Raw genomic sequence first — 11,268 nt, forward strand, 5'->3', positions numbered from 1 at the left:
TTTAACATTGATTGTTTGAAGCATTTGTTCTTTTATATGCATTGTGCCTAATTTTAGTTAAACGCAGTTAACTAGATTAAAACTTCAGCTGAGATTTATACCAACACACACAGGTATAATTCACATAACATTACAAAGGCAGCAGATATGGAAGCTCAGCCTAGCTACACTTGTATTTAAACTGGACCTTTGACAGTGGCATGCTTGTCATAAACCTTTTAATCTGCCTGGCTTGTATGTTATTTTCGAAAAAAACATCTGCCAAACAAAACAAACAAACAAACAATACATATTGTTGTTATTTGTGATAAATGGACTTAAAAAAACATTTTATTACATTATTCATGTGGATTTAATACCAGTAGCCTGGTTTCCCTAAAACCAGCTGCTTATGCTTGCAGGTAAATCTAAGTGATCTGTATTCCAGGTGGTGAAAGCAGAGGTTGTCAGTCAGGAAAGGACCATGATAAAATTGTCAGCCCCCAGTTTCCCATCTTGCCCTTGCCAGAATTTGCCAATGCTGTCTTTTCAACATTCTGAAATGTAACAGCAATTTCCTTATTTAAGCTGCCACCACCTTTTATTTAACCAGTCCCGTCCGGTAGTCGTCCCCAGTTTCCCCACAAAAACTCACACACAGAAAACGGTTAAAAAAAAATCACTTTTCTTTGTTCTTTACAAAATATACTGTTAATAAAACATACCAGGTTTAGGTGAATGCAAGCAGGAATACCGGTATGCTGTCTAACCTATGGAACACCATGACAGCAACTAGCCCCACCCACCATCACACAGTGTTGCACACCCCCCAAAAGGTCTAAAGATGGGATAGGTTAGACTTTAACACACTTCATTATTATGCATAAATAATCACCACCTTAATCCAGTATCACAAGGCACAGCAGTCACTCTAAAAAGGGTAATTACTAGGCTTAAATGCTCAATACATAAAACACTCCCAATAAGCCACCCACTTTCCACGCTAAACCATAGTAAATATCCCTCCCTAATTTCCCCGCACACTCACTCACTCAATCTCTCTCTCTCTCTCACACACACACACACACGATTCATTTAACAAGATTAAAACAACCACCGAACTTCCCTCTGTCCAGCAGCTGCCGAGACCCTCCTGTGAGTCCCGAATGGCCACCAAAAACGTACATAAAAAAAACAATACACCACACACAAGGTCTTCCTGCACGTCCCTCGCCGGTCATTCCATCTGAGAGTCAATCCAACATGGCCCCAAACATCCTTTCTTGTCAATTGAGTGTCCAACAACATCCCTGCCTCAGGAAACAACCCCACCATCTCTCTCTCTCTGAACAAGGTCCTCTACCCTTAAAACTTCCTCCAGGTGTCTGTCATTCAATCAAAATCAAGCCCTGCTAATCTTCTGAACCGCTAAACACCCACCTGATGTCATTTTCCCAATCACGTTATCACACTACCCCCCCCCCCCTTTGACAAAAGACTCATCCCCAAGTCTCATTTATGATATACAGTCCCTAGTCCATGCTGGAGGTTTCCTTGTCCGCCCAGACCGCACCACATCATTCACATCCTTGTTTGGCCCAACAGCAGAGATAGAGACAGACGCCATCACGGAGTCGGAGCCAGTAGCCACACTTGGACAAAAGGCATCAGCAGAAACCGGGGCAGGGGTAGAGGCAGAAACCACGACTGGTGCAGGACCAGGGGTTACAGCAGAATCAGGAGCCACAATTGAGGCAGGGGCAAAGTCAGAGGCCACAACAGGGGCAAGGGCAGAGTCAAAGGCCACTGCAGCAGAGGCAGGGGCAAAGTCAGGCATCACAATGGGGGCAGGGGCAGATGCAAAGCCAGGCACCACAGCAAGGGCAGGGGCAGGAGCAACAGCTGGCACCACAAAGGCAGGAGCTGAATCAGAATGTGCAAAAGCTGGCCGTGATCTTGAGAAAACCCAGCTGGCTCCATATCTCCTTCCACTGGATCTATGTAATTGTGGAGCTGTCTGGGAGGGCCTAGGACCCATTTTGGAGGGTCTGGCTTAATTTTATACAAAACTTCTGACATTCGGGCTACAATTTTAAACGGCCCACAAAACTTCCTCTGCAACTTAGAGGATAAGCCCTGTTTTCTTGTTTATCCCTCAACCAAACCTGCTCCCCCACAGAACAATACTGAAAATTAACCTTGTAATCAAAGTTTCTCTTTTGATTGTCATTTGATGCTTTTTTAAAAGCCTCTACAACAGTGGACAAAGTCTCATTCAACCCAGAAACACTCATTAACAGATGTAAACCTATTCTGGTTATCCAAATTTAACACAACATCCATTGGCAAAATAACTTCTTGCCCAAAGAGAACCTGAAAGGAAGAAAACCCAGTACAGTGCAGACTGCTCCAATACGCCATTATGACATAAGTTAGAGCAGCATCCCAGTTCAACTGGTTCACATCCACAAAATAGGACAACATAGATTCCAGTGTTCGATTAAATCTTTCTACCATTCCATCTGACTGAGGTGAATACGGACTTGTCCTGGTTTTATGTATGCTCACTACTGGCACAACTCCTTAAATAACAATGCTTCAAAATTCCTCCCTTGATCAGAGTGAATGGTTGGTACGTGGTGTTCCATACCTACATGCCCATTCCTCCATAAAGATTTTTGCAACTGTACATACCTCTTGATTCTTCATAGAAAAGGCATCTGTCCACTTTGAAAAGTAGTCACCAATAGGCAAAACTATCCCCTAAAAGGGTCTCTGGTAGGGGCCCCATGATGTCTAAGGCAATCTGCTCAGGAGCATGTAATGCAACAGTGGGTTGTAAAGGGGCACAAGATGCCTGACCTACAGTTTTACATGAAGCACATTCTCTGCATTCAACACATCACCTCTTAAAATTCTCAGACCAACCTGTCTGGAAAAAGTGGTCTTTTACCTTATTTCGCGATTCTGTACCCCTAAATGACCACCCGTCAATTCATTATGGAGTTGTGTAAGAACGTATGGCACCATAGCTTTAGGAAGCAGCACTTGACTCGTACACTCTACATTTTCTTGACTACAAGGTGCCAACACCAACATCCCTCTGCACTTGAAGTTGAATCCACACCCCAGGCAAACTTCCCCAGCTCTGCTGGACAACCAGTGTCAGTTTCTGTCACTCCCGGCTCGTGCGATTCTCGTGTGTGCCACGCCCCCTGATTATCCACGTGTGCTTCCCCAATCATGCCCAGCTGTACCTTGTTATTTCGCCATCTCTTTGTTCTATTTCAGTCCACGTCTTGCCCTGCTGTTTGTCCGTCATTGATGTTAGTCAATGTTAGTCTGGTTGTGAAGTTCTGTCCAGTCCGTAGCCGTCTTCCCCTTAATAAATTCCCTGTTACCCCGTCTTTTGGCTGCCTGCCTCTTCCTTCCCTGCCTTCTACCTGCCAGCCTGCCTGTCCGCACCCACGAACTCTGACAGTTTCCCCCAACACACTTTATTTTGTATCAAGAGGATTATTTCAGGATCACTTTCTTGAGCTATCTTGAACTCCTCCCCACTTACAACGCCACACCCTTCATATGCCAGTGCAGGTTCATATGACATCAATGCTCCCTTCTCTGATAGCCCAGGCTCTTCCTCCATGAAGGCCCCGCATGCTCCAGGACTTCCTGCAATGCCCTTACAGACGTAACGGTTGCTTGCGACTTTAGCAGCTGACCAGCTGTCTCTTCAGCCCTACTAGCTGTTATGGAGGGTAACCGAGACAGAGCATCAGCATTTCTATGCTGCTTACCTGGACGATGCATAACATGATACGGGAAACTTGCAAGCTGTTCCATCCAACGGGCCAACTGGCCCTCTAACCCATGGAAATTGTGTAGGCACCGCAAGAAATTATGGACTGTTAAAATAAATTCTCTCCCAAGCAAATAATGCTTAAAAAAAACTTAATAAAAGTTACCATTGCCAACAATTACGTTTTGGTTGTTGCATATTTACGCTCCATGTTTGTAACAGCCCGACTAACATACGCAAAAACTCTCTCAAATCCATTGTCATCTTGGGACAAAACTGCTTCTATTCCACAATCCAACTGTGGTGGATGACCGAAGAAATCTTTCCCTGGTGAAGAAAAACCCCTTCAGAACAGTTGGCCAGATCAAGAACACTCTCCAGGAAGTAGGTGTATGTGTGTCAAGGTCAACAATCAAGAGAAGACTTCACCAGAGTGAATACAGAGGGTTCAACTAAAGATGTAAACCATTGGTGAGCCTCAAAAACAGGAAGGCCAGATTAGAGTTTGCCAAACAACATCTAAAAAAGCCTTTACAGTTCTGGAACCACATCCTATGGACAGATGAGACAAAGATCAACTTGTACCAGAGTGATGGGAAGAGAAGAATATGGAGAAGGAAAGGAACTGCTCATGATCCAAAACATACCACATCATCAGTGAAGTATGGTGGTGGTAGTGTCATGGCATGGGCATGTATGGCTGCCACTGGAACTGGTTCCCTTGTATTTATTGATGATGTGCCTGCTGACAAAAGCAGCAGGATGAATTCTGAAGTGTTTCGGGCAATATTATCTGCTCATATTCAGCCAAATGCTTCAGAACTCATTGGACGGTGCTTCATAGTGCAGATGGACAATGACCTGAAGCATACTGCGAAAGCAACCAAAGAGTTTTTTAAGGCAAAGAAGTGGAATATTATGCAATGGCCAAGTCAATCACCTGACCTGAATCCGATTGAGCGTGTATTTCACTTGCTAAAGACAAAACTGAAGGGGAAATGCCCCAAGAACAAGCAGGAACAGAAGACAGTTGCAGAGCCTGGCAGAGCATCACTAGGGATGTAACCTAGCGTTTCATGATGCCTGTGCATTCCGGACTTCAGGCTGTAATTGACTGCAAAGGATTTGCAACCAAGTATTAAAAAGTGAAAGTTTGATTTATGATTGTTAATTTGTCCCATTACTTTTGGTCCCTTAAACAGTGGGTGGCAGATATACAAACTGCTGTAATTCCTACACCGTTCACCTGATTTGTATGTAAGTACCCTCAAATTAAAGCTGAAAGTCTGCAGTTAAAGCACATCTTGTTCATTCCATTTCAAATCCATTGAGGTGGTGTATAGAGCCAAAAAGATTCGGTCGATGTCCCAATAAGTAAGGTCGATGTCCCAATATTTATGGACCTGACTGTATATCAGTGTCCAATATAAAAATCTTCTGTGGGTCTGGATATGCAAGAATTGGAGCAGACATCATACATATTTTCAAAGTAACAAATGCATATTAACAATGCTTGTCCCATAAATCTTCGCCCCTTCTCAGTCAACGCATGTAAGGGTCGTGCAACTTCAGCAAAGTTTTTACAAAACGTTGATAATACGAAGCCTATTTAGATGGTTAACCCTTAAACTAGGCTGCCTGCAATTTATCCAGGACCTCACCCAAACGATTTAAATGTTCTTGGAAACTACAACCAAATACAATAATAGCATCAAGGAACACTGAACAAGTTGTTCACTGTCCCAATCAGCCAGTACAAGGTCCATTAACCTCTGAAACGTACATGGGGCATTACTAAGGCCAAAAGGAAGAATATTAAACTCCCACAGGCCACTTTTTGTAGTAAAAGCAGTTTTGGGTCTGTCTTTTGAATCAACCTTGACGTGCCAGTAACCACTAGACAAGTTGAGGGTAGAAAACTATTTTGCATGCGTTAGACTATCTAAAGCGTCATCAATACATAGGAGAAGATAAGAATCCTTCCGAGTAACATCGTTGAGCTTATGATAGTCTTCACAAAAAATGTAACCCACTATATTTCTTCCTAACAGGGACAACAGGCACTGCCCAGGGGCTTACCGGAGGTTGAATAATGCCACGCCCTTGCATTTCCTTTATATGATCAGTAACTTCTTGTTGCAAATGCAAGGGCACATGACAAGGTACCATTTTAATAGGTGGCGCTTGTCCAGTATCAATTTGATGGAGAATCAGATGAGTCCTTCCCAAATCAGAGTCGTCTCTACTAAAAACAGATACGTGGTTGGTCAAAAGTCCATAAATTCCCTGTATGTCAGACGCACTAAAACCCCTATTGTACAAACCCAGTTCTTTCACCAGGGAGTCTGTAGACGAACCTCCTCGGTCTTCATGGGTCTTAACTATTTGTGTTAATCCCTCTTCCACATGGACATCAGGATAAAAAGTATCCACTGACATTCCCCATTTCAACGTATGTGCATGTTCTGCCACATTTATAAGCCTAACAACTATCAAGCCTTTTTCCACTTTACTCAACACTTTAGCAACTAGTACATCAAAATGCTTTGAGAGGGCTCCTGAGGGTTTCAGCATACCTTCCATAACAATATCCTTTTCAACAGTCACTGGTCTGTTCTCCTCTAAAGAATGAATGAGTTGTAATGGCAATTTCTTCCCCATTAGCACACCGAAACCCCCCTTCAAATCAATTACCGCTCCAAATTTACATAAAAAAAATCTGTTCCCAGCAACCCCTCTTCTGGTGCAATATCTGCTACTAGAATATCTGTTGTTAAAGCTAAATTACCAAACTCACAAACTGTTTGCTACCTCCCAAATATTTCCATACACCCCCCCATTAGCCACAGACACTTTTCCATTATACCCAGTTAACAGAGCCCCCTCTGACCTATTCTTCAACCAAAAAGCTTGAGATATAATCGATACCTGAGCTCCTGTGTCTACCAAAAGGGAACATTTAATCCCACCCACTTTAGCAAATACATAAACCCCCTACCCCACATTCATGTCCCAGGGGCTCCATCCTTAGGCCGGAATAGCAATGATGAGGGGCGGGCATTTGGCCTCCTATACCAGCCCCATCTATTTTAAATAAGGACAGTTCTTTTTGATATGCCTCTTACAGTCACACTCCCAACACCCATCCCCCCATTCCCTACCATTACGATTTACTGAAGGTTCTGGTCGAACGAGATTTACTGGGTCAGGATCTGAGCGATTCCCTTGGGTTAAATTTTGATGTCATTTTCCCTGCGAGTTTTTCCATTTTGACAGTCGTAGCTTGTAAGGTTTTTAATTCTTGTCTACAACACCTAATAAAACCCCCCATCTGTGATTCATCTGCAGAAGACCTGCCACTCACTCCCATGACTTTAGATTCTACCTTTGCTTCAGTTCGCTCAAAACGAATCAACTCCAATTCCGTTGCAACACTAATGGCCTCCTTCAGGGTGGGTGGCGTAGCAATTCTTAACTGAATTCTTAGTTCCCCACATTAGCCATAAAATGATCACGCGCTAATAAATCCTGAGTCAATACCTCCACAGAAGAATATTCTTTAGACACTAGCCATCGCAGTGTGTTCCCAAACTCAAACTAGCTGTTTTAGTTGAGAGTCTTTTCTTAGAGGAAAAGCCCACAAGGCTCCAAATATTTTCCCATAGCCTCTTTTAATTTTGTATAACTACTTCAATTAACAGGGGCTCAAATTCATTAACCACTCATGTGGCATCGGGTGACGACATTTTAAAGTAAATCCCACGCTGCCACCAGTGTAATGTAAAAGCAATTTCCTTATTTATGCTGCCACCACCTTTTTTTAACCGGTCCAACAACGTCCCTGCCCCACGAAACAACTCCGCCGTCTCTCTCCCTCTCTGAAAAAGGTCCTCTACCCTTAAAACCTCCTTCAGGTGTCTGTCATTCAATCAAAATTAAGCCTCGCTAATCTTCTGATGTCACCAGATGACATTTTCCTCTGTAATGGCCTACTGATTAAAGTTATTAACGTCATTTCTGACTGTTACTTCTTTCAAAGAATCAATATCGCTTTAGACTTCCAGACAACTGATTCTGCTCCCAACCCCGTAAAACCGAAACGTTCTCCAACGTTAATTCCAGTTTCTACGTATTATTTCTAATAGTATCGGCAAAAGAGGAAATTACACGCAGGGGACAAATTCTTAGATGGTGTGTATTGTTTTTTTTTTTTTGTTTTATTTTGCTGTTTAAGGAAAATCCCTAAGCTGTCAAACAATATATAAACAGAAATGAGCAGAAAATTCAAACACGAATTTCAGAGCCACGGAGATACAAAATGCTGCCAAACATCAAATTGTGTAAGTATTTTTAACTTGACATTAGTATTTTATGCGATACATTTCCGCCGCCTTGTTTCATACTAGAAAATGCAGGCGAATTATACAGCTAAATAATATAGGCGCACCTTGTGAACCTTTTTGTGTGTGCATATGAAATAATATAAGGTATTTTTAGGATATTTTAAAAGAACATATTCTTTTAAATTGAATGACATCTTAAATATTCTCGTGGATTAAATATGTTATTAGCCTTAATTTATTACCTGCAAAGAAAACGTGAGATTTTATTTGTTTATTGATGCCCGTTTGTTTGCGCCGTGCTACTAGCGTTCATCCCCGGGCTGCTGCTCGTCCAGTTCTGCTTTCAGCCGGCTATGACCGGCCCATTGGGAGGGCTCGACAAACTGAGTCCAGGGAACAACGGGGTTTGTGTAACATTTTCCAGAGCATTGCTGTGGAATATCACGGAGGCTATGGCACTTGTAAGTAATTCCCAGTCATATAGTGACACAGCCATTATTATTGTCGTTGTTGTAATTATTATCTTTCGTGTTCACTGAGGAAAATTAAGAAAAAATATTTCACTGTACATATTAAAATCAGGTTAATTTTGAAACTGAACAAAGCTTTCGGTGGTTTAATGAGGCAATGTTTGCTGTGCACAGGACAGTGTGTTTAAGGGAATAAACTGCTCAGAGCAACGTATAAAAATGAACACAAGAACTTCAACCGTATCGGCCTGTCTGCCTCCCGACGTGCAGGTATGTATGAATGTTTGAATGAATGAATAAATAAAAGAACAATTTGACAAATATAATGCATATATAATGTGTATAGCCTACGTGTATAACTACGCGGCATTACTGTTGGCCTATAATATTTAATTATCTTATTAATATACTGCACGTCCACTCTTAATCAATCCCACAGATGGGGACTGGGTGCGCTGGATTTCAGAACAGCAACCATGATCAGGTACTTTACCCCGTCAGTTTTATTATGATACGGCGTGTGCATTACCCAGAAAATGTAGGGTAAGAAAACGCGATTATTTATGCTTGACTATGCTTTTTTACAGAAAGAATGTTTGCGGAACGTCGTTGCGGATCTCGAGCACTACAAAGCATTGCTCCAGGAGTACGCGGACCCCACCCTGGACTCCACTGTGGTGCGGGCAATCAGTGATCTCACGGAGGTATGAAGAATATCCCTTACTTAACCACATACTCAAACAGTATCGCGAAAAATAACACATTTTAAAGTGTCGCCTATGTTTAAGTATGTTAACTTATTTTAACATATATGTATGTACTTCTGTCTGTTGCTGATAAAAATGAGACATAAGTCTCTTTATCGTTTTGTCTTGAATAGCATTGCTTCTCAGCTTCACCTACGAACCCTTCAACTTTAAAGGTAAGGGATTTTTTTTTAAATCAGCAGATTCCAAAATCCTACGTATTTTTTTTAATCACAATATAGCTAAAACACAATAAATAAATAAAAATGATAACTTTACATTTAACCACTGGTAATATTTATGTTCTGCAGAATTCCGATTTCAGAGATCACACCTTTGATGAGAGATTGCAGATGTGCAAAATACTGAAGGGCTTCCAAGTCCGTGCAATTACCATCAGTAGAATCCTGAGCTACATATCAGCTGATACCAGCAAGAAATAAGTCTTCACCATCCTACTCGCACTTACTACTATCCAATGTCTACACATGGATAAGATATTTGATTAAGAAAAAATATCTTTACACTGAACATCAATCTACAGCATCATCGTAACACAAGCCTTACAAGCCAGAACACTGTTATGTACCATGTGTTCAGTTCAATGCAGTCAATGAAAATGCCAAGAGTTGATTTTGGAAATACCTCTACACACATACAAATAAAACACATATATATTTATATTTCTTATTTATTCGTACAATCATTATTTATGAATTTGTGCATATTAAGCAATCAGTGGTATTTTGGAATGTGAAGCCTTGTTGAAGAAATATTTCTTATCTATTTATACTTATCTATTTAATCTTATTTATTTGTAATTCTTGTTTTTTCCTTAAAAGAATAATAAAAATAATTTTTCAAACATTGTGTGCTGGATTTACATCGTAATGTAACGTTCTTATTTTGCCATATTGTCTTGGTAACTTAGCTATAGAGCAAGATGGAAGGGTTACCTTAATATGAGGACTGTCATGATTCAAAGGCTGAAGGATTCGAGGGTAGGCGTGTTGGTGAAATAGAAAGGCGTTTTACTAAACTAACTGAACAAAGGCTGGAAACAAATGAGATCACGAGGGATCAAAACAAGGGTGACTGGAATGGACACAGGAAATAAGAAGGTACAACGTGAATGACTAGACTGTGGAACACAAGACTGAGAAGCACATATAACAAGGGACCTAATGAGAGGCAGCAGTGAGAGTGATTAACACAAGGGTTAGGGATGAAAGGTAAGACAAATGAGCAACAGGCATGGTTTGTTAGGATCATGCCAGGGAGATGACAGGAGGGTCGGGTGGACATGGTGGGCAGGATGTGACAGAACACCCCCCCCCCCCCCCCCGAAGCATGCCCTATGGGCATGAACAAACAGGGAGGCAACCAAGGGGACCAAATGACAGGGTGGAGACACAGGGCTGGGGATAGACAGGACACTAGACAAGACAGGGTATGGCAGGACTGACAGGAAACATGGGATTGAAATCCTAAAAGACCAGAGGGTCAGGGCCCCCTGACAGGACAGGAAATCACAGAATACACTACACCAGGATCACCAGATGAATACTAACCCAGGACATGGGACAAAACACAGGACACGATTTAGGGAACAGAATATATCCAGACAAAGCTAGGGACAGCAAAGCAGACATCCAACAAAACACACACCTGGACAGCGCAGACAGGTGGAGGAACAACAGAGACGAAGACAGAAGCACAGGAGAGGGCCACAGGGGAAACAAGCCAGAGTAAAACAAAGACAGGACAGGGCAATGGGACAGGCATTGAGGCATGACGAATAGGGAACATCTGGGAAGTCTTCCAGACCCTGGAAAACTGGGCAGTGAACGTGGGTTGTGGTTCCTCCTGGGCCTGTTTTGTATCTCCGTGGCCTGGTGAGGCGGGACCCATCTAGACCACAGGACCAAAAA

At 42.2% G+C, this 11,268-nt stretch overlaps 1 protein-coding gene across 1 annotated transcript; it reads left to right on the top strand.

Moving 5' to 3' along the window:
• The first annotated feature begins 8,030 nt into the window (after positions 1 to 8,030).
• Positions 8,031 to 10,187, top strand: LOC125716749 (interleukin-12 subunit alpha-like). Its single transcript, XM_048989403.1, has 7 exons — positions 8,031 to 8,118; positions 8,428 to 8,582; positions 8,766 to 8,861; positions 9,031 to 9,075; positions 9,179 to 9,295; positions 9,472 to 9,513; positions 9,649 to 10,187. Exons 1-7 carry the CDS (start codon positions 8,097 to 8,099, stop codon positions 9,778 to 9,780), a joined length of 609 nt encoding a protein of 202 aa, XP_048845360.1. The 5' UTR covers positions 8,031 to 8,096; the 3' UTR covers positions 9,781 to 10,187.
• The last annotated feature ends 1,081 nt before the right edge of the window (positions 10,188 to 11,268 follow it).

The sequence above is a fragment of the Brienomyrus brachyistius genome, chromosome 21 (assembly GCF_023856365.1).
Source record: "Brienomyrus brachyistius isolate T26 chromosome 21, BBRACH_0.4, whole genome shotgun sequence".
Taxonomy (NCBI): Eukaryota; Metazoa; Chordata; class Actinopteri; order Osteoglossiformes; family Mormyridae; genus Brienomyrus; species Brienomyrus brachyistius.

Coding starts and splice junctions, on each gene's coding strand:
- LOC125716749 (XM_048989403.1), top strand. CDS start 8,097: ATGCTGCCAAACATCAAATTGT. Junction 9,076..9,178: donor AGAACAGCAACCATGATCAG/GTACTTTACCCC, acceptor GCTTTTTTACAG/AAAGAATGTTTGCGGAACGT. Junction 9,296..9,471: donor CAATCAGTGATCTCACGGAG/GTATGAAGAATA, acceptor TGTCTTGAATAG/CATTGCTTCTCAGCTTCACC.